This window comes from Danio rerio, chromosome 17 (assembly GCF_049306965.1).
Source record: "Danio rerio strain Tuebingen ecotype United States chromosome 17, GRCz12tu, whole genome shotgun sequence".
In the NCBI taxonomy this organism is placed as follows: Eukaryota; Metazoa; Chordata; class Actinopteri; order Cypriniformes; family Danionidae; genus Danio; species Danio rerio.
Genome location: NC_133192.1, coordinates 7,311,617 through 7,336,166, shown reverse-complemented (window position 1 = coordinate 7,336,166; position 24,550 = coordinate 7,311,617). Strand labels below are relative to the sequence as shown.

The 24,550-nt window shown below is 39.1% G+C and overlaps 1 protein-coding gene across 7 annotated transcripts in view; it reads left to right on the top strand.

Annotated features, from left to right (window-relative positions):
- Window positions 1-24,550, top strand: part of ptk2ba (protein tyrosine kinase 2 beta, a) — a 92,429-nt gene that overhangs the window by 2,067 nt on the left and 65,812 nt on the right. For 5 of the 7 annotated variants that reach the window (XR_012393197.1, XM_005158577.6, XM_068214505.2 and 2 more), the window contains 7 exons: window positions 2,010-2,178; window positions 7,060-7,238; window positions 8,769-8,856; window positions 15,562-15,641; window positions 17,650-17,712; window positions 21,416-21,470; window positions 21,559-21,699. Coding sequence is in view for 6 of the 7 variants with exons in the window: in XM_005158577.6 (XP_005158634.1) it covers window positions 2,032-2,178; window positions 7,060-7,238; window positions 8,769-8,856; window positions 15,562-15,641; window positions 17,650-17,712; window positions 21,416-21,470; window positions 21,559-21,699 (753 nt within the window). In the remaining variant the exon portion in view is untranslated. Of the gene's footprint in view, window positions 1-2,009; window positions 2,179-5,300; window positions 5,612-7,059; window positions 7,239-8,768; window positions 8,857-15,561; window positions 15,642-17,649; window positions 17,713-21,415; window positions 21,471-21,558; window positions 21,700-24,550 lie in introns of those variants that run through there. The other 2 variants (XM_005158579.5, XM_073928103.1) reach the window with 2 other exon arrangements.

Below are 24,550 nucleotides of genomic sequence, written 5' to 3'. Positions count from 1 at the left end.
ATTTTAGTGGTCTGATTTTAAAGTACATGCGTATTGTTTGTTTTATAGACATTTTCTTAAACGTTCTCCACTGGTTTCCTCTAGAAAACATGCTTGCGATGGCAGATGTGTGAAAATTTAACACACACTTCACAATTTCTGTCAGATCTGAGCAGCACATGACAGGAAACCAGAGCTGAGGTCGATGCTTTTTCGACACTTTTCGAGAGTTTGACTGGTTAAAGCAGTTTCTGTTTAGTAAATCTCCATCAGCCGAGCTGCGCATCACTTCCTGTATTTTTTTCGTTGTCATAATTGGACTTTATGAACAAAAGCTGTCATGTTGTGTGATTCAATGATCATAAGGAAATACTGGAATAAAACGTTCACTCTTCACACACATGGAGCAGGTCCATGTACAGTAGGAAATGCCGCATTCGTTTATCATGTTTAGACATGTTGAAACGTCATGCTGTCTGCAGGAAGAGCTTTATGTAATGTGACAGAATCATATTTAAGGTTTAGTTAAAGCAAATTATAAATTAAATGTGAAATAAAACAGCATTTAAGCCTATTTAAAGTTATTAAATATTATGCTTTTGCTGCTTTTTAAATAAAAAATATTATTGTTGTTATTATTATTAATAATTTATTATTATTATTATTATTATTATTGATATTATTATTGTTATTATCTATGTTATTCTTATTATTATTGATATTATTATTGATGTTGTTATTATTACTATTGTTATTATTATTATTATTCTTTATATTATCATTATTATTGTTGTTGTTGTTGTTATTATTATTGTTGATGTTGTGTTATTGCTTTTATTATTATTATTATTATTATTATTGATATTATTATTGTTATTATCTTGTATTCTTATTATTATTGATATTATTATTGTTATTATCTATGTTATTCTTATTATTATTATTATTATTATTGATGTTGTTATTATTACTATTGTTATTATTATTATTATTGTTATTATTATCATTTATATTATCATTATTATTGTTGTTGTTGTTGTTATTGTTATTATTATTATTGTTGTTGTTGTTGTGTTATTGCTTTTATTATTATTATTGCTATTATTATTATTATTATTATTATTATTATTATTGATTAGGGTAATCAAAAATCATTGTTTACATGGTAGACTTTCAATCTGGGTATTGTTTTAATCGTATTACAATCGGATTATTGGTGTCCATGTAAACATACTCAATGAACAAAACATTCATTACAGTATTTATTCATCTTTATTAACATTAAATAATAAAAATAAAGTCATTCATTGTTATTTAATGTTAACTCAGAGTTTGGATTTAAATTATGCATTAGTAAATGCTAAACTATGATTAATAAATGCAAGTATTGTGCATTATTAGTTTATGTTAGTAAATAAATGCGTCAACTAATGAAACCTCACTGGCCACTTTATTAGGTACAGTTGAAGTTAGAATTTTTAGCCTCCTATATATTTTTCCCCTTCGATTTCTGTTCAACAGAAAGTAGACTTTTTTTCAACAGATAAACATAATAGTTTTAATAACTCATTTCTAATAACTGATTTATTTTATTTTAATATTTGACTGGATATTTTTCAAGAAACTAGTATTCAGCTTAAAGTGACATAACTTGGTTAATTAGGGTAATCAGGCAAGTCATTGTATAACCATGGTTTGTTTTGTAGATAATCATAAGGGGGCTAATGATATTGACTTTAAAATGGCTTTAAAAAAGTTAAAACTGCTTTTATTCTAGCCGAAATAAAAGAAGTAAGACTTTCTCAAGAAGAAAAAATATTATAGGAAATACTGTGAAAAATTCCTTGCTCTGGTCAACATCATTTGGGAAAGATTTAAGAAATTCACAGGAGGGCAAATAATTCTGACTTTAACTGTGAACTGTCCACAGTTTCTTCATGTCCTCAGAGCGTGTGTTGCATCATGCATTGATTTCCTGTGTGTGTGTGTGAGCTGGTGTCTGATCTGGAATGCGTTTCTCTTTCACACAGGGCTGACTGAGTGGATCTGCGGATGACGACGTATGTGGAGATGTCTGGAGATTTGAGGAGCAGCAGCAGGAGCACAGTGAAGATCATCAAGGTGTGTTTTATCAGCAACAGCGCAAACCTCGGCAAGAACTTCAAACTGGTCAAATGTGAAAGTTCCTGGAACATCAGGGTAAGTGCTTTTGTTTATGACTGCCATCTCTGCCTTCAGCTACTGTCAGACATTTTTGTCTTGTTATTTTTACTGGATGCTTAGAAAAATTTATCTTACAATATGTCTTTCAGCATTGATGTTGCAATATATGCACTCACCGGCCACTTTATTAGGTACACCTTACTAGTACCGTAATAGCCCCCTTTTGCCTTCAGAACTGCCTTTATCTGTCGCGGCATAGATTCAACAAGGCACTGGAAATATTCCTCAGAGATTTTGCTCCATATCGACATGATAGCATCCTGCAGTTGCTGAAGATTTTGTCGGCTGCACATCCATGATGTGAATCTCTCGTTCCACCACATCCCAAAGGTGCTCTATTGTATTGAGATCTGGTGACTGTGGAGACCATTTGAGTACAGTGAACTCATTGTCATGTTCAAGAAATCAGTCTGAGATGATTCACGCATATACGTGTTATCCTGCTGAAAGTAGCCATCAGAAGATGGGTACACTGTCGTCATAAAGGGATGGACATGGTCAGCAACAATACTCAGATAGGCTGTGGCGTTGACACGATGCTCAATTGGTACTAATGTGCCCAAAGTGTGCCAAGTCAAAGTCAAAGTCAAGTCAAAGTCAGCTTTATTGTCAATTCAGCCACATGTACAAGACATACAGAGAATCGAAATTGCGTTACTCTCAGACCCAAGGTGCTTAACATTAATATAAAATATATATATAAAAAATAGTAGGGTTTAAGAAAAAAAGAAAATTTAGAAAATTTACAGTATATACACATTGCACATAAATGTAGTCTAAGAAATATACATATGTAATAAAAAAATTGTAAACAATACAGTGACATTAAGGGCATATAGCAATGAGTGCAAAGTAAACCAGAGTTGTGCAGATAAAAAACAGTATAGTGCAAAAAGAACTTGTAAACATGATAATTATGATAAAGTGACAGTGACATATTGGGAGGTAGTATATGTGTCTGCATAAAGTGACCAGTGCAGATGAGTGTGTGTGTGTGTGTGTGTGTGTCAGAGTCCAGAGGTGCGAGGGGAGGAGGTGCGTGGGGAGGGAGCGGGGAGCAGAGCTGGGAGAGAGTTCAGCTTCCTGACAGCCTGATGGATGAAGCTGTCTTTCAGTCTGTTGGTCCTGGCCTGGAGACTGCGCAGTCTCCTCCCTGATGGCAGCAGACTGAAGAAGCTGTGCATTGGGTGGGTGGCATCTGCTGTTATGCAGAGGGCTTTACGGGTAAGACGTGTGCTGTAAATGTCCTGAAGGGAGGGGAGAGAGACACCAATGATCTTCTCAGCTGTTCTCACTATGCGTTGAAGTGTTTTCCTGCAGGATGCATTGCAGGTTCCAAACCACACAGTGATGCAGCTGGTCAGGATGCTCTCAATAGTGCCTCTGTAGAAGGTGTACATGATTGGGGCTGGTGCTCTTGCTCTTTTAAGTTTGCGGAGGAAGTAGAGACGCTGCTGTGATTTTTTGGCCAGTGCAGTGGAGTTTTTGGTCCAGGAGAGATCCTCAGTGATGTGTACACCCAGGAACTTGGTGCTGCTCACACGCTCCACAGTCGCACCGTTGATGGTCAGGGGAGCATGGAGAGTGTGCTCTTTCCTGAAGTCAACAACAATCTCTTTCGTCTTCTCCACATTCAAAAAGAGATTGTTGTCTCTGCACCACTCGGCCAGACGGCTCACCTCACTTCTGTAGTTTTCCTCATCGTTTTTGTTGATGAGACCCACCACAGTTGTGTCATCCGCAAACTTGATGAACAGATTGGAGTTGTGTGATGGTGCACAGTCATGAGTGAGCAGGGTGAAGAGGATAGGGCTCAGAACACATCCCTGAGGGGCCCCAGTGTTTAAAGTGATGGTGCTCGATGTGTTACTGCCGGCCCGTACTGCTTGTGGTCTTCCAGTGAGAAAATCCAGCAGCCAGTTACACAGAGAGGTGTTTAGCCCCAGCTGGAGCAGTTTTTGAGAGAGCTGTTGGGGGATGATAGTGTTGAATGCTGAACTGAAGTCTATGAACAGCATACGGACGCAGGAGTCTTTTTTGTCCAGATGTGTGAGTGCTGTGTGAAGTGCAGTGGAGATGGCATCATCAGCCGAGCGGTTGGGCCGATAAGCAAATTGAAACGGGTCCAGGGAGGGGGGGAGGACAGACTTGATGTGCTGCATAACAAGCCGTTCAAAGCACTTCATGATGATAGGAGTCAGTGCAATTGGACGGTAGTCATTAAAGCAGGAGGGAGATGAGTTTTTTGGGACCGGAATGATGGTAGTGGCTTTAAAACAGGTGGGGACAACAGCCTGGGTTAGAGAGATGTTAAAAATGTCTGTGAAGACATCAGTGAGTTCTGATGCACAGTCTCTCAGTACACGACCTGGGATGTTGTCAGGGCCCGGAGCTTTGCGTGCGTTAATCCTGCTGAGAGACCTCCTCACACTGTCCGGAGACAGAGTCATCACCTGGTCACCAGGGGGAGGTGGCATCTTCTGTGCAATGGTGCTGTTTTGTACCTCAAAACGAGCGAAGAATTTGTTTAGCTCGTTCAGCAGGGGGATGGAGCTGTCACATGTCTGTGGTTGGGGTTTGTAGTCTGTGATGGACTGTATTCCTCTCCACAGACTCCGTGTGTCCCTGCTGTCATTAAAGCGATGGGCTATACCTCTGGAGTACTGTCTCTTAGCTTCTCTGATGCCACGGGAAAGGTTGGCTCTAGCTGACTTTAGGCTCGCCTCATCTCCAGCTCTAAAGGCAGTGTTCCTAGCCTTCAGGAGGTTGAAGACCTCTCCTGTTAGCCATGGCTTCTGATTGGGACGGACTGTGATGGTTTTGGTGACTGTTACATCCTCAGTGCATTTGTTTATGTAGGCTGTAACAGTCTCAGCATACTCCTGGAGGTCAGTGGTGTTGTTGTAAGTGGCAGCCTGTTTAAACATATCCCAGTCTGTGGTATTGAAGCAGTCTTGTAAAGCCTCTGAAGAACCTTCTGGCCACACTTGTATCTCCTTGCAAACCGGTTTGGTGACTTTAACGATCGGTCTGTAAGCAGGCATTAGCATGACAGTTAAGTGGTCTGAGGCACCAAGGTGGGGGAGGGGGAGGGCTTTGTAAGCTCCTCTCTGTGTGGTGTAAACAAAGTCCAGTGTGTTATTGCCCCGTGTTGGAAAGTCTATGTGTTGTTGTATTTTTGGAAACACACTCTTAAGGTCTGCATGGTTAAAGTCCCCTGCCAGGATGAGAAAAGCATCGGGGTGGCCTGTCTGCTGCTCACTAATGTGCAGGTAAAGGTCATTTAGTGCCTCACTCCTGTTGTTTGCATTGGAGCTGGGAGGGATGTAAACAGCGAAAAGCAGAATGGCTGTGTATTCCCTCGGTAGATAAAATGGACGGCACTTAATAATCATGAACTCCACCAGTGGTGAGCAGTGTTTGCGGACTACAACGGCATCGCGGCACCATGACTCATTGATGTAAACACAGAGCCCGCCACCGCGGGTCTTACCTCCCGCGACGATAGCTCTGTCTGCTCTGTAGCATGTTAGCTGGTCGAGCTGAATGGCGCTGTCCGGAACGTTGTCGTTGAGCCAAGTTTCCGTAAACACAAAAACACAACAGTCCTTTACAGTCCTCTGTGATGAACGAAGTAGACGGATGTAGTCCAGTTTGTTGTCTAGCGAGCGTACGTTCGCTAGGATGATGGAGGGGATAGCGGGTTTGTGGGGGTTAGCCGCTAGCCTAGTTCGGATACCCCCGCGCTTACCCCTCTTCTGCTTCCTCTCGCGCCGCTTGAAGCGCCTCCATTGTGGGCGAGGTGGAGAGGTGGGGGTCGGAGGATGGGTAGGCATTCGGAGCAAGCCGAGATCTTGCAGCTCCTCAGTGTCCGCGGAGTTTAGCTTGTAAAGTTTGTTTCTACCGATGTCTAGCAGAAATGTTCGACTATATGCGCGGTTACGGACAGATAAACGTGACGTTGACGCACAAAAACACTGCGACGTACAAGACGAAGAACACAAAAACACCGTTTTGTCGGGAGAGAGAGAAGCCGCAGCGTGTGCACGCGCCGCCATCTTGGTCATCTTGCCAAGAAAATGCCTGTGTGAATTATAGCCTTAGTTTCCTGTTCTTAGCTGACAGGACTGTCACTCGGTGTGGTTTTCTGCTGCTGTAGCCCATCTGCCTCAAGGTTGGATAGGTTGTGTGTTCAGAGATGCTTTTCTGCAGACCTCGGTTGTAGCAAATGGTTATTTAAGTTACTGTTGCCTTTCTATCAGCTGTAACCAGTCTGGCCATTCTCCTCTGACCTCTGGCATCAACAAGGCATTTGCCACAGAACTGTCTCTCACTGGACATTTTCTCTTTGTCGGACCATTCTCTGTAAACCCTAGAGATGGTTGTGCGTGAAAATCCCAGTAGATCAACAGTTTCTGAAATACTCAGACCAACCTGTCTGGCACCAGCAACCCTGGCATGTTCAAAGTCACTTAAATCCCCTTTCTTCCCCGTTCTGATGCAGTTTGACCTGCAGCAGATCGTCTGGACCATGCCTACATGCCTAAATGCATTAAGTTGCTGCCATGTGATTGGCTGATCAAAATTTTATATATATATATATATATATATATATATATATATATACAGGTATCTTGGTAAAATGTTCAATTTATAAAGTGACTTCATTCATTTTTTGACTGTTAAATGGACTGAAAATAATGTTAAAATGCTGATAAACTCGTAGACATAAAATGTCAATGTATGCATTATTTACACTGTAAAAAATGCCGGGTTCCACACAATTCCTTCATGTTGTCCCAACACAAATCGATTAAGTTAACATGATTGTTTTTGTGATATGATGTGATTGTGTAGAGCATTATCAAGGCGATCTTGGACAGCGGGCGTCTCGGGCCAAACATCAAGTGTTTTGAATGCTATGGTTTAATGCTGAAGCACCTGAAATCAGACGAGGTCCATTGGCTGCATCCCAAACTCACCGTAGCAGAGGTGGAGCAGAAATATGAACAGCAGCACGTCGAGGCCGAGTGGAGGTCAGAATAAGATTTCGCACACTTTTTACACACTTGTTACTTTTGAAAGCAGTCCATTACAATAATGAGTTACTTCCCCAAAAAGTAACCAGTTGTGTTACTTTTAATGGTGAATAATCTATTATGTTAATTTTGAGTTACTCATGCATTACTTTTCCTTTCCTTTGCTAAGGCGTGATCTCTTTCAGAACTTGCAGGACTTTTTTTCTTCTTCTTTTTTTTTTAAATAGAGGAGCTCTGCAATTAATACAGCACTGTATAACCTTCATTCACTTAAAAGAAAAACACAATATTTTCTTATTAATGAAGTAAAATTTCTTTTCATTAGTGTGTTCAAAATAATGAGAATACTTCAATCGCAGAAATGTAAAGCTCTGCCTTGTTGTGTTTTAACGTCACTTCATTACTTTTAATTCAGAAACTACATTAAAAATGATATAATAAAATGCAATAATATATATATATTTAAATAATTAATTAAGCCTCTGAAGTGTATTCCCACCTGGAGAGACAAAAGACACTCCCCCACTAGCTAATGTTCACCCATCAATCTCCAGCTGCAAAAGCTAGCCCAAACCGAATGTTTGTTGTATTACTTGCTGTATGACCATGTACATTCTGGGTAAACAATATACAGTGCTCAGTATATATAAGTACACCACTCACAACAACACATATATACACATATATAGACACCACACACACATACACATGTGGAAAAATATTATAGGCTACTTGTAAATTCTCAGTTTAAACATATGCTGGAATAGTTTATGGTTCATTCTGCTGTGGCGAACTCTGAAATAAAGACAACACAGGCTCATTCTGAAAACATTGTCTTATATACATTGCTGGAGATCGCGAATTGTGTTGCCAGAGGTACGTATTGACTCATTTCGACTTTAAAATGAACGCTACGGGGCAATTTGACACCCTTCCTTTTCGCGTGTGTTAGCGGCTTTCCTGCTGTTAACAGTTTGTCCAGTTAGCTCGTCACGTACGTGGGCGGACTTGAGATGCAGAGAGGAGTTGACCGTGACAACGGGGCTCGAGTCTGGTGAAGAACGGTTCCAGAAAGCAGGTAAAACAAAAACAGAAGCCAAAAAAATAAAATAAACAAGTAAATAACAGGGAGAGAATGTGGTAAAATCTGAAAACCTGAAAATCAGCGAAGGGCTTTTCTCTTTCTGGATTGCTTTTTAAAACTGGCGGTTGGGTTTAGGGAAGTGTGTGGACAGGTCAATCTGTGCTTTTAAAAACACTATTGGTTGGGTTTAGGAGAGGAGGAGCGTGGGTCAGTCAGTCAGTCAGTCAGTCGACATCAGCCCCTGATGGAAATTTGAGATCTCAAAAAGCCTACACAGCGACCTCTGGTGGATTCGCGAAAACAAAGAGCTGCAAAAAACATACCTCAAAAATGTATATGGGGTACATTTTCAGAACGAGCCTGGGTTGAATAGAGACTAAACTGAAGGAAAATGAATGAATGGATGTATTACCAACACATTTTTGTTGTATTTTCACGATCAGATATGATTTGAGGATTCGTTACATACCTTCTGATTTTCTGGAGAAGCTAAAAGACGACAAAACCACAATGCTGTACTTCTACCAGCAGGTCAGTGTCTGTTTATCACACAAACGTAAAGGTATTTGTATATTCTGTTGTAGATTATGTATATATAGAAAAAGTATTTGTTGTTAAGTATTTATAATATACAGATGAAGTCAACATTATTCGCCCTCCTGTGAATTTTTGGTTTCTTTTTCAAATATTTAAGGAAATATTATATAAGGAAATTTTACAGTATTCATGTAATATGTTTTCTTTTGGAGAAAGTCTGATTAGTTTTATTTCGGCTAGAATAAAAGCAGTTTTTAGAGTTTTAAATGTTATTTTAAGGTCAGTATTATTAGCCTCCTTAAGCAATATTATTTTGGATTTTCTACAGAACAAACCATCGTTAAACAATGACTTGCCTAACTAACCTAGTTAAGCTTTTAAATGTCACTTTAAGTCACTTTAAAATTCAGTTATTAGAAATGATTTATTACAACTATTATGATTAAAAATGTGTTGAAAAAATCTTCTCTCCATTAAACAGATATTATAAAAAAATATACAGGGGGCTAATAATTCAGGAGGTTACTGTATTTAGTTAGTATAGTTAGATAAATGCTCGAGTAATTTTATTCATATAGCACTATTAAACACAACCAGAGGTTGACCAATGTGCTGCATAATACACATCCCAACAAAATACATATATAAAATTATAGCTAAAACTGACAATTTTCATTGATTAAAAAGCCACATCAAAAAGGTAAGTTTTCAACCTAGATATAAAAACGGACAGAAATTAAACAGATCTAATACAGAGGGACGGAGCTTTCCACAACCTAGGACCAGCTACTGCAAAGTCACACTCACTGGTATAGGTATAAACCTATGTATAGCTTAAAAACCTTCAGTATTGTGTTCATAATTATGATTATGTTCATTTATGTAGCACCGTGATCCTGCAAGACACATTTCATTACACTATATGTCCACACATGTAGCGGAATGACAATAACGCTCAACCCAGAGGTGGGACCAAGTCATTGTTTGGCAAGTCACAAGTAAGTCTCAATTCATTGCCCTCAAGTCCCGAGTCAAGTCCCGAGTCAAGACAGGCAAGTCCTGAGTCAAGTCCCGAGTCAAAGGCAACAAGTCTCAAGTCAAGTCCAAAGTCCTGCAGTTTGATTTTCGAGTCTTTTCGAGTCTTTTTAACAGAAAAATAAAATATATACAGATTAGGTATGGTTGTAAGATCTGTATTAATTAAACAAACCTTTTTTTATTAAAGAACATTGCTTAGATATATAAAAATACAAATGCAATTTTCTGAAAAAGTACTGAACAGTGCTGCGTCTCGTCTCCACAGCATAATGCACAAGAACGAGTTCCACCAAAAAAAAAGACTCCATTTTGCCTCACATCACACAGAAATTGCAGGTCTACTGCTGTCTAATTCATTAAGTTTAGTTGTGCTATGTTATGTCTTCGGTGATCAACTTGTGATTAACCAAAATTACATAACCTCAATGTGGTAGCAGTAGACCAACAACTCCTATGCTGCAAAGTTAAATTGAGTGAAATTGGAATTTTGTCAATTGAATCTCGTGTGTGCTGAAGAGATGGAGTTGCAAATCTGTCTAGCAGCAATGTAAAATGGTAGCACATATTGTTAATGAAGTAGGCTACTTCATACAAACAATAAAGTTGTTTTCTTCACATAACGTTGAAGAGCTTTGCTCTCTACCTTGTGTGATGCTCGTGCACGGATTTCCTCTGTTTAAGAAACTGATGGATTTGTGCCGAATATTAGCATCATTGACCCATAACAGTGTACAGTACCTATTACTGTCAGCATGTTTGTGTGCTCTTTATCCAGTTTTTATTCAAATTTGCAGTTAAGTGGAAGAAAAAAATTGAAATGCACATTAAAGTATAAATAACAGAAGTGAACAAATAGATTTTTCCTACCAGCAAATATTAGTGTATGTATTTATATGCGTTACAATAGCGAGGGTTTAAACTAAGCAGTGCTCACAGGGTTCAACGCTAAGGATTTTTTCTACTGGCCCGATCGGGCCAGTGGTTCTGATTTTTACTTGCCCAGCCCAAATTTTCACTGGCCCCACCAAAAAAAAAAAAAAAAGAAGTTAATCGCTATTTGAATGTGCGTGTGTGTGTGTGTGTGTGTGTATATACACACACACACAGTTGATTTCAGAATTATTAGTCCCCCTAAATTATTAGCACCCCTGTTTATTTTTTTCCCCAATTTCTATTTAACAGAGAACAGATTTTCTCAGCACATTTCTAAACATAATAGTTTTAATAACTCATCTCTAATAACTGATTTATTTTATCTTTGTCATGATGACTGTAAATAATATTTTACTAGATATTCTTCAAGACACTTCTATAGAGCTTAAAGTGACATTTAAAGGCTTAACTAGGGTAATTAGGTTAACTAGGCAGGTTAGGGTAATTAGGCTAGTTATTGTATAATGATGGTTTGTTCTGTAGACAGTCTGAAAAACAATTAGCTTAAGAGGCTAATAAATTTTACCTTAAAATGGTTAAAAAAATGTTTTTATTCTAGCCAAAATAAAACAAATAAGATTTTGTTCAGAGGAAAAAATATTATCAGACAAAATATCAACATTTCTTTGCTTTGTTAAACATCATTTAGGAAATATTTTAAAAACAAAAAACAAAAAACAAAAGGGGGCTAATAAATCTGTATATATATTTACGGTAATTTTTAAAATGTTTAAGGAAAACTATTCAGTTCATCAAGGCTATATTTATAAATGTAAAAAAGGTGTAATTGTTAAATATTTATTAAAATTTTAAATAACTGCTTTGTTATTGTATTTAGTTTCAAATAAAATAATTACTCCAGACATTATTGATTTTATAACTATTACCATTAATAAATATAATAATTATTAATATTAGTGATTTCTGAAGGATCATGTGACTGGAGTAATGAAGCTGAAATCTCATCTTTAAAATCACTGGAATAAATGAATAAATTAAATGATAAACTACTTTTGAACAGTTATTTTATAGTGCAACATTTCACAATTTGTATTTATGATGAAATAATTGCAGCCCTGGTGAGCAGAAGAAGCTTGTTTTAACATATTTAATCACACTGACCCCAAACTTTTGTGCATTGTGTATAGAATATTTTATAAGTGAAAATGTGCACTTTAATTTTAACAACCCACAGACATCGTCACCAAATACAAATCGAGGTCAGACTTTGTCATACAGAGCCTCATTTAAATTGTCAGATTTTGTAGAAATCGATCAATTGAATTAATCAATCTATTAAAGAAACGTTGACTATAATTCTGTATTTTAGGCTTAATTATAGAGAGACATAGCAGATGAACCGAGACTGCATCAGATCAATGTAAATCTTTCTTTCGAGCTGTCAGTGCGGAAATGAACAAAACAACAGGCCTAATACAACATAGGCCTATTATACGATTAAAATATGGAAAAATTAACAGATAGTAATTTCGGTCAATTTTTACTGACGGATAAACCGAGATCAGGCTGGACAAACAGCTCTCGGTAATATTTCAGCATGCTTTCACTTTCGCATTTACCGGTAAGAATGACATCTCGCCCTGCTCATCATTCCCTCTTCATATAGCCGTATATATGGCTATTACACAATCATAATACACTGTGATATAGCCTGGGTCGTTAGTTCGTTGCATTGTTTTCTCGCTACAATCGATACGCTCAATAGGACAGAGACCGTCTCATTCAGGCGATCTTGGACTGATTGATTTGGCGCGGAAGCGAGCGCAACTGCTGGATATATGCTAAAAAAACGCGCTAACGGGTGAAACGAGACCGATTCCGAAACAAACGTCTATGTGTGAAAGCACCGTAAGATTGTATTTGCACACAATTGACAGACAGTCGCAGCACGCAGCTCTGGCTCGATCTGGCAGGCAAAAAGGCAGCAGCTGGCCCGATCGAGCCAGTAACATTTTGTACACTGGCCCGAGTGTCTCGCATGCTGGCCCCGGGCCATCGGGCAGTCCTCATTGTCGAGCCCTGGCTCATAATATCGAGTGGAAAAAAAGAAAAAGACCGCTGGGAAGCATAACCTGCTTTGTTTTTTTTTAAATTTTTTTTTAAAAGAAACACAGTTTAGATCTGTTTAGGATAAGAGGAGTGTGAGTTATTGCCACCTATCATTGAATGTAAATATCAAAAACAAAACCAACTTAGCTTAACTCCTTTACCGCCCCTCACACAGCTTGATCCACGCTGGCATTTCTCCTCTTGGGCTTTGGTTTTGAAAAGGGAAAAAATCCCACCACCCAGTCCAAACTTTTAGGATAGCGGGTGTCAGATTTTCACAATCCAATTGTGCAACGATTTGGCTTGTTTCCCTCGCTCGAAAGCTTGACAGAGCCTCTGCCCGTAGCTACGATTGGTAAGCCGCGATTGGTGGGTGGCGGTTTTTGGGCGTGGCTTAGCGAAGGGTCAGTTTAACAGGAGGATCCCGTGAGAGCAAAAGCACTAAAGGTATGAGACGCCATCGTAAACAAAAGTCAAGCGAACGCAAAGAGACTGAATGCACGAGAGAGAGAGAGAGAGAGAGAGAGAGAGAGAGAGAGAGAGGTGTATGTTGTATGTGAGTGAGAGAGAGAGAGAGAGAGAGAGAGAGAGAGAGAGCGAGTATTGGCTCGATCTCAAGTTCAAATTCAAATTCTCTCTGCGTTCGCTTGACTTTTGTCCACTCCGGCGCCTCATAGTAGTCACGTTGGATAGTGTCGAATCAAAACAATCTACCGTGCTTCGATTGGACGCCGAAAGCGCGCATGCTCACACACACGCGCACGCATGCTGTCACACACACGCACACATAAACGGAGAGAGAGAGAGCGGTCCATGTCAACATACTTTTTTATCGTTGGGCTTTTCATGGGAAGCAGCAAGTCTTTACAAGTCAATAGGGGCAAGTCCTAGTCAAAGTCCAAGTCATTTATGTTCAAGTCCAAGTCGAGTTGCAAGTCTTTTTATATTTTGTCAAGTCGAGTCTAAAGTCATCAAATTCATGACTCGAGTCTGACTCGAGTCCAAGTCACATGACTCGAGTCCACACCTCTGGCTCAACCAGACGTGACTTTAAAAACACTGAAAAAAATCATTCATTGGATTTACAGAATTGTTTTAAGGTAAGAGGATGCAAACAATTGATATGGGCTGAATTTAATCAAACAAATTAAACTTAGTAACGTTCAACTTAATTTGTTTGTTTAAATTCAAGGCAAGGCAAGTTTATTTATATAGCACATTTCATACACAGTGGCAATTCAAAGTGCTTTACATAGACAGGAATAAAGAGAAAGGTATAAGAAAATTAAAACAAATAATAAAAACAGATAAAAAAACTTGTTAAAACGGGTTATAAAAGAATGAAAAAAAGAAAGACACAATCGCAGTGTTTCCTCCAGGGTTCTAGCTGTGGCGGCAGGCCTTTTTTACACAGATCTACCAACTACCTGTTGTGTTATTTCAATGACAAATGTCGTAAGCGCAGTATTAAGTAGAGATTGCATTTAATAGCCTACGGGCATGCGAATCTCTTTGCTTGCGCGCCGATTTCCTCTGTTCTTGCACAAAACGTCTTGCACGCCCCCTCAAATATACGCTGCTGAAGCGCAGATCTTCTTGTTTGCTCTCAAATAAACACTGCTGAAGTGTTATTTAGTGCGTTTATGTAAAAAGTATGCCTCCAACATTTATTAGGTTTGCTAGGAATATTTATGAATGTCTCTAATAGACCTACAAAGCGATACTAATGCGTCCTGAAGTAAAGTGAAATGGCTAGGCTATATATCGTGTTTGCTGTCCTCACGCATCACGCACCTGTCAGTCAGTCAGTCAGCACGTAACCTCAAAGTGTTAAAAAAATTACGCACAGCACTACTACGGTTACAAAAAAGTTTGCGCTGTAATAATTCACTTACCTTTTAATAGTTTTGGTGCGATTATCACCCGCTATAAAAAAAAGAAAACAGGACTGGATGTTTTGAATGAAAAGCTGTAATGTAGCCGTGGCGGGATCAGTTTTGGCGTGGCGCCCCACCAAGGAAGAATGAATGATGAATGTAGTGAAAACCATGAAAACTGCGATCTGTCGGACAATTCACATTGCTCATTCAGTAAAGGCACAGCTAAACAGATGTGTTTTCAGTCTTGATTTGAATGTGCCTAATGTTGGAGCACATCTGATCATTTCTGGAAGCTGATTCCAGCAGCGAGGGGCGCTGTTAGCAGCTGAAAGCTTTGACTGAACTCTTGGAATTTCTAATTTATATGATCCTAAAGATCTGAGTGATCTGTTGGGTTTGTATTCAGTGAGCATATCTGTAATGTATTGAGCTCCTAGGCCTTTCAGTGGTTTATAGACCAGTAGTAATGCTTTAAAATCTACTGGACTAACTGGGAGCCAGTGTAAAGACCTGAGGACAGGTGTGATGTGCTCTGATTTCCTGATTCTGGTCAGAATCCTGGTCGCAGCGTTCTGGATGAGCTGCAACTGTTCAGTCCACATAAATAGTTTGCAGCCACTTACCTTAAAAAATGTAGTAAATCCAGTGAGGGATTTTTTTTCAGTGCACTAGTCACTCCGTTTGCTCTGAAGCATCGTGGACTTGTGATATACTGTTGCTGATGGTGTTTTGTAGATGAAAAAAGCAGAATGAAGGTGTGATTGTTGTGGTTTTGCAGGTTCGTGCCGATTACATGCAGCACAACGCCAGAAGAGTCAGCGACGGGATGGCCCTGCAGCTCGGCTGTCTGGAGATCAGGTCAAAAATACATTTGCACACTGATTTTATCCACAGCGTGCATCATCGAAACATGAAGCTGAATCGATTTTTGAGTAAATCATTCAGAAGGAGGGATGAAGAGATCAGTCAAGACAAGTCAAGCATATTAGCCCTCCTGTGAAAATGAAAAGACATGCACTATAAATCGATTAAAAAAACGAAATTGTCTGTAGTGTATGAGTGTGTGTATGTGTGTGAATGAGAGTGTATGGGTGTTTCCCAGTGCTGGGTTGCAGCTGGAAGGGCATTTGCTGTGTAAAACATATGCTGGATAAGTTGGCGGATCATTCCGCTGTGGCGACCCCTGATTAATAAAGGGACTAAAATGAACAAAAATGAATGAATGAATGTGTCTAGCTCAGGGCTATTCCTTTAGCTTGTCATGGGGGCCGGTTTATAAAAACCATTCCAAATGAAGGGCCGGAGAGATATGACTTGCTATATGAGTAATGACACAACTGCATTTGAGTCCATATGCTGTATTTTTGCTCCTTAAGATGTCCATGTTGGCTTTTTCTACATTAAAATGTTAATATATTGTATTTTGAAACTACATAAAAATCACTGCATTGTACAATAGACTTTTTTACAAACATTCAAATGTTGTATTTCAGAGCACAACAAAAGCAGTGCATTGCTGAAGTATGCTTCGATTATAAGATTATAGATTTTGGTTGTTCAAATATATAGTTTTGAAGAATAATCAGGGTTTCACTGTTATCAAGTCTAATGTAAATTCAAGCTTCATATTAGGTAAGTAGCTATTTAGATTAACTGTTGTTGCCATCTGCGTTCATGCCTATATAATCATTTTAATAATAACTCGTCTAACATACCTTTTGTTTACATTGCAATGAAAGGCACGCACAACTCTCATCGTGAGAAGTTTTCTACTGCGTGCGCCCAGAAAGACGCAAGCGTTTAGCTCTACTTGTGCTGCATACTGTCATATATTCTGACATTAGAAATAACGAACTTGCAAGCGGAAAATACGTGATATGGAAACGGCCGCTGCTATAGTTAATCAGGTGTGTGTGCATATTAGCCTCGGTGTACATACTTGGAACTTAAACTAGCGCATAGTTGGCAACTTGGCATAACTTTGTTAAACTGCAGCAGTTTTTGGTTTTGTTCCGTGCAACAGAAATGCGGCTTAGAGAAGCCTTTACGATTCATTAACTGTGACGAATTAAATTGCGGTTAATAGTGAAATTGGCTAATTGTTGCATCCCTATTAACAATATCAATGCATAGTACAAAAGGCCTTATCTACAAACATATCCAAATGTTTTTGGCTGCCGGCACCACTCGCTTAATGTCAGCATTACCCATCACTGGGAAACACCCATACATTCTCATTCACACACATACACTACGGCCAATTTAGCTTATTCAATTCACCTATACCGCATGTCTTTGGACTGTGGGGAAAACCGGAGCACCCGGAGGAAACCCACGCAAATGCGGAGAGAACATGCAAACTCCACACAGAAATGCCAACTGACCCAGCCGAGGCTCAAACCAGCGACCTTCTTGTTGTGAGGCGAGAGCGCTACCCACTGCGGCACCACGTTGTGGTCTAGTTGATTAGTTGACGCAAGAAATATTTGTGTGAAATGTATTTCATAAGAATAAAAAAATGTTTTCCATTATTATTTTCCACTATGGCAGGGGTGTCCAAACTCAGTCCTGGAGGGCCGGTGTCCTTAAGAGTTTAGCTCCACCTTGCCTCAAAACACCTGCCAGGACATTTCAAGTAAGAGCTTGATTACCTGGCTCAGGTGTGTCTGATTGGGGTTGGAGCTAAACTATGCTGGACGCTGGCCCTCCAGGAGCGGATCTGGACACCCCTGCACTATGGTTTCCGTAATGGTACATTTATTGTTGTTCATGTTGTATAAGCATAAAATTAACTACATCATTTATATTTACATTAAAGCAGTTAATTAGAACAATATTTAAATATATTTTTTTTCAATTTCATCAGGAGGTTTTATAAAGACATGAATGCGAGTGGCCTGGAGAAGAAATCCAACTTCGAGCTGTTGGAGTAAGTAGTATGGTTTATTCATCGCTGTGGTTTTCACAGGTTTGAAATATTCTTTCGGTGGAAGCTGGATTGAAACACTCCTTTTACCCACATCACATAAATAGTGAACTATATGCGACAAACAAAACATAATTAGATTTTTATTCATTAAGAGCCCCTATTATGGTGTAACGGTGTGTGGGAGTTTGTATTTTTGTGCTTTCTCCCTCTCTGTTTTTGCTTGCCTCCCCTCCCTCTCCCTCTCCTTGTTTGTCATTCGCTCTGTCTCGCCCTATCACCTTTCGTTCCGCTATTTTCTCTCTCCCAGGTACTTTCTGATTGGATCCCGAGCCTGTCACTCCTCATTAGGTTGTTTCCTCGTGGACCAATCAGGCTTTGTTCAGCAGACTTTAAATTTGACCGGCACGCCTCCTTTTACAGAGTGATGTGTGTGTGTGTGTGTTGGTTTTTGTTTGCTCGCTTCTGATCATGCTTCATGTTTTGTTCTGTGTCTCTGAATAATTATACGCTGATGTAAATCAATTCAATATGGTTAAATAGTTTATCATTCCTTTTTGGGGAAAAAGGAATAGGTTACTAAGTCGCACAACATACGTTTTGCCCATAGCTATTTATATTGTTCAGTAAGGGTGTCACGATCCTCCAAATCCTCGATTCGATTACATTTTCGATTCTAAAGGCACGATTTGATTCGATTTTCGATTATGAATAATTAATTAATGACCAATTAATTATTTGTAGCCTACCGTTTAAACTACCTGACCTGCATGGTCTTTGTTTTACCGATAAACAAATCATACAGTAAATGAATAAAGGCAAGATACACACATAATTACCACCTGTCAATCACTTTTTCTGCAGGACTCATGAATAGGCAGTGATCTGTGTCGTTATAATGGCGTCGGTAAAAAAGACGCACAACCAACAGGAACCAGCCAACAGTATCTGAGGTGTTCGCTAAAATTACTAAGTACAGTACAAGTGAGTAAAAGATTGAAGCAGTCCTCTGACTGCCTGGACCTGCTGTCTCAAGCTCATATGGCTGTGTGTGCTTCTGTGTCTGTGTGGTCACGTGATGTTTCAGAGGTAGAGAGGAAGGAGGGCTGCTCAGAAATGCTACACGCCACTGTGGATGTCAAATTGTTGTTGTTCTAAAATGCCATTTAAAAACAAAGACAGTGTAAACAGGGCCTGAGTGTGTACTTTTCGCGAGCGGATTTGCAACGGGGGAGGGTCACGATGCTGGTGTTGTCTATCGGACGAACCTTACGTAATGCGTACATAGCAGAGCTTGCAAAACTTTTTTTTTTTTTTTTTTGTCCACAACACGAACGTTGTCAACATAACTCACTGGAAATCCAAAATGCTCACACACCGGCGACTTCATTGAAAGAGGAGAGGGTTTAAGTTCTGTTGACGGGTCTCCTGCTTGTTTTTTCCCGCTTGGCAAGCTAAGCTGACGTGACATGGGGGCATGGCAGCATCGACGATTCTATTTTTTGATTCGATAATCGAAATTGAGCATAAATTTCGATCGATTTCGAAATCGTGACACCCCTATTGTTCAGAAACACTAGGTAAGTGGGTGAGCGCCGCTTTTTGCATTTTGTTTATTATTTCAGGGAGTTTATGCTATTGGCATTGCATACGCAAAAGATTTCTTTCTCACATTTTGTTTCATTAGTAAGTTTAGAGAGGATCTTGTGTTCTAGTTTAGGTGGCTTTTGGTTTTGTTTAGCTCTTTGCTTTGGTGCCACTCTAGTTCCTTTTCCCCTGAAACTTTTGGTTTGATTATATTTCTGTTTGCTTTTTCCATGCATTGTACAAAGCGCACTCATTTATTCCTCTCTTTTGTTGGCTTTATAACTCTTTTCCTCATAGAGGAATAAACAAATTGATTGTTAAGTTTGTGTCCTTGTGTATTTTACATCCATTCACTAGTAATCTAATATTCTAAATGTTATGTTTACTCTCCTTAGACAACTTATTAAATCATAACAATTAAAGGGGGCTCGTCCTGATTATATATCCTTCAAATCAGACATAGTAAATATTGCTAAAGTGGATGATGGAATACACTTAAATTTAGTAGTTTGCAGTTTTTGAAAATGACCTTCTATTCAGTGTGTAGCACAGCACTATGTGAATGAAAACATCCAGCTGAGGGTTAAATCTGAAAGTGCGCCATGTTTAAAACCATTGATTCTTTAGTGAAATACTCGACTCTGAATCAAATAAATGAATCGTGTTGGGTTTGGATCTTTTGCCTGAATGCATCAACGTCGGCATGGTACACCACCAAATATGCAGTGCCGGTCCCGGTTAAACGTGAACTTCTTTCTCTTCAGACACTAGCGGATCACATGACTGATCATGACACGAAGATAACGATTACTGACAGATGGAGATTCAGCTGCCGGGAATAGTTTAAGTAAAAGGGTTAATTTTCACAGCAATACCACAGTATAGTCAACCATGTACTGAGTTTGTTTCTGTCATTTTTCTAATGATTGACACAATAACCTACACTGTAACGTGGGATTCGTCAGCCGTTTGCTAAAATAAAAGGAGCAGTAGAGACTATTGTAAATGGGACTTTGTCAGACTTTGACAGGGACTTGGTCAATAACTGTGACAAGTCATATGGACCAGTTTCTTCTTCCCCTGGATCATAACATGCAAGTGGGATTCAAATTATTGTCTTGTTTTCTGTTGTTAGAGTTGTAGTTCTATAGTGCAAAATATCCCGTTTCTATTATAGATCAGTGCTTGCAATGCATCTCTTAGGGTAAATCTGTATGGGGCTGTTCACATATTGAGTCCAAAACCAAGATAAAAATGTGACGCGTGCTTCTTCCTTTACCGTTGTAAATGTGTTTCTAAACTCGCAATCCTCTGCCGTTTGCCTTTTCTATGGCCACCATTAGCTGTTCCTCACACACGCGATGTGGTCAATTTTTAAATAGTTCAACTTTTGCCACTGTGTAGATTAATACTGAATGTGTGTCATTGTTATTACTTGGGGTTAGGGTTAAGAGGAGAGTAAAACGCAATTGCATTCCTGTATCCACATACTCTCTGTCTGCTATTTCATAGCTGTGGTGGGCTTTTCTCTTTGTCTCGTGCTGAACGCAGTCTACCAGTCGCAACAGACTGGGTCATTGGACCAATCACCGCAGATTAGCTTTGCGATACGGAGGGGTCTGGGAACAAATGAATCGCTTTTATTTAATAATTAGGTAAAAATAAATGCATATTTTAAGACAATGAAAGTGTGTTTTGACCTTCCACGCATATCAGCCTGTTGTTGGAGACAACAAAACCAAAATATGACCTTTTTAAATGCAAAATAGGGGTTCTTTAAGTGCCATGTTGTTTTTAATAATTTAGGGTAAATCGGCAAGTCATTGTGAAACTGCGTTTTGTTCTGTAGACAATCGAAAAACAATATTGCTTAATTGGGTTAATAATATTGACCTTAAAATGGCTTTAAAAATTAAAAACTGCTTTTATTCTAGCCGAAATAAAACAAATAAGACTTTCTCCAGAAGAAAAAAATATTATAGGAAATACTGTATACTCGCTCTGTTAAACATAATTTGGGAAATATTTAAAACAGCAAAAAAATTGGAAGGGGACAAGCAATTTTGATTTAACTGTGGTTTAAAATTGCAGAACTGTTGACATTTTTCCTCCTGTTTAGGAAAGATGTGGGTCTGGATTTGTTCTTTCCTCCAGAATTAATCGACAGTATGAAGGTAAAAGTGTGTTTAACAACTAAGCAGCAAGACATTAGTTGTTTATGGTAAAAAAACGATGTACTGATCTGAATGTTTTCCTCTCTAGCCGAAGCATCTGAGGAAAATGATCCAGCAGACGTTTCTGCAGTTCGCTATGCTGAAGGAGGAGCAGTGCATCATCAAGTTCTTCGAGACGTTATCTGTCTTTTCCAGTTTTGATGAAGAGGTTTTTCCTTGTGAGCTGGTGGTAAGTTAAATGCTGTTCATATTATTGTTATGGTGAAGCTAATGTCAGCGTATAATGGAAGTTTCCTTTTTTCCCCTTTGTGATGCACAGTTAAAGTCAGATTTATAAGCCCTCTTGAATTATTAGTCCTTCTGTATATTTTTTTCCCCAATTTCTGTTTAACGGAAGGAAGATTTTTTTACGCAAAATTCTATAATAGTTTTAATAACTCATTTCTAATAACTGGTTTCTAATTTAATCTAATTTTGATTTTAACTGTTTATGTGAGCAAAGTCAATTTACAAGCAAGAACAAATGTAGGGCGGGGCTTGATTTAGCCTCTGTGGATTTGATTGGATGGTTATGGTTTGTTTTTTGATTGATTCTCATTTGAGTGACAGGTCGACTCCACCCCTGTGTGAGTAAGCACCAATCAAAGAAGAGACGTTTTTGATGAGGGAAGGCTTAAAGGTTACAAGGGCACATGACTTAAAAATAATTACATCGGATGAAATATTCAGAACAAATTCTCCAATATGGGTGGCACGGTGGCTCAGTGGTTAGCACTGTTGCCTTACAGCAAAAAGATTGCTAGTTTGAGTCCTGGCTGGGTCAGTTGGCATTTCTGTGTGGAGTTTGCATGTTCTCCCCATGTTGGCATGGGTTTTCTCTGGGTGCTTTGGTTTGGTGCTATAGACCTTTTCAATGTAGTGATGTTATGGCCCATGAACATTTCCTGCTTGTTGTCAGACTAATTGTAACAAGAAGCAATATAACACTAACTTAGCATTATAACAGCGATCATAACATTATTTATCAATATGTAGATCTTTTTGGATTCCCAGAAGGTACAGAAATTAAATATATATCACAGGAAATATGTTAGCACCATTGTTATCGTTCACATCCCTAAAGGTCAATTGAATAAGCTAAGGCGGCCGTAGTGTACAGTATGAGTGTGTGTGTGAATGAGTATGTATGGGTGTTTCCCAGTACTGGGTTGTGGCTGGAAGGGCTGGAATAGTTGGCGGTTCATTCTGCTGTGGTGACCCCTGATAAATAAGGCACTAAGCCGAAGGAAAATGAATGAATGTTAGAAATATTCCAATATTCCATAAAGATTAGGATATGTCAATTGAAGAATGAATTGTATGGCTGATTGTGTCTAACTTATGGCTAATTTAATTTATTGGCTAATTTTAGGGGCTACTTTTATGTTAATAAATTCGAGTCTACATTAACTAGTCACTGAGGATGTCATCAATAAATCACTAGATGCAAATTTGGCCAGTTTATTTGCAGGACAAATATATTCACATATATTTTTTGTCAGCTCTTAACACACTGCAAAAACAGTTACTTTACTGCAAAACAAATGCGTTGTCAACACTGTTCCTATCGATAACAATGCAACATTAGCACAGGCTAATTTTAGCGCAAAATAAATGCAGTTAACACATTGATCACTGCACTTTCTTAAGAAAAAGACAAAGTTTATTGCTACATAACAAATTCATGGCACATTATTTCATAACAACGTATGCATGAAAGAATAAAAGCTAACTCACTGTCGTGCTCAGCCCTGCTCAGATGCATTTCAAGAGTTCACACTTAGCTGATGATTGATTGTAAAGAGTGTTTGGCATGCTGACCCAGGAGAAAGCCCTTAGCTCATATGATCCTCGAGCCCGAGGCTCCCTCCCGTTTGCAAGGCGAGAGTTGAGTTTGAGCTCAGGTAGATCTCAAGAACTCCCCTGCTGTAGTAGCTAATAAACACATATAGTGATTGCTCTTAAGACATAACTACTTACTAGGAGCATGTCTATGGTGCCCATTTGGATTAGTCAATTAACTTAAAGAGCCCATATTATACATGAAATAGGGTCATATCTTGGTTGTAAGGGTCTCCAACAACAGTTTAATATGCATGCAAGGTCAAAAAACACTTTCGTGGTCTTATAATCTGCATTTATTTTTACCTAATTATCCCAGCGACTCCTGTATGAATCGTCCAGTGATTCGTTTGTTCCCAAACCCCTCCTTAGCGCGAAGCTAATCTGCGCTGATTGGACCGATGACAGTCTGTTGCGATTGGTCGACTGCCTTCAGTCAGAGAGTGAAAAGCCAAACAGCTAATCAGCAATATAAAAGTAATCACAGTTCATACACGCTCGATAGTGTAGGCGTGGATTTTAGCTGCCAGTGGGTCAATGTAAATACAGACTATGGACTTGAAAATACAGACGACTAACTATTTTATTGAGTAAAAACTCCAAAAACAGTTGAGGAGATCTCCTAGCTTCTCACTCTGCTCTTTTCACAGACACACACGTATATTGCACACACACACACACACACACACACACACACACACACACACGCACGCACTTAACCCTGCTCCGGACGACAACGCGCGCGCATGCGCGCGCGCACACACACACACACACCTCCGGACGACAGTGCGCGCACACGCACACACAGACACACACACTACTCCCCGTCCACGGAGCTCCGTTAACAAAGCAGCACGCGTCGCGTTTTTAACGTGACTTTGCACGCGATAAGAGAATATAGCCAGTTAACCTGATACAGTACACGCGGTTACAAGTAACAAATCACAACTAAATACATTTGCAAGCTAGAGTCAACGAGGCAACTTTAATCGCACGTACTTACACTTGAGAAATGGAGGAAGAAAAACCCATCCTGACGTCCATCAGTAAGTTACTCTTTACTGATCCTTCCTTTAACAAACGCTGATGAAGTATTCTTTGTAGCATGTAGTTTCCAGAAGTTTCCAGTAGTTTCCAACTGCTTGGCTATAATGCTGAGGTTTCATCCTTGGGTAGAGACTTAATATATTCATCTGCAG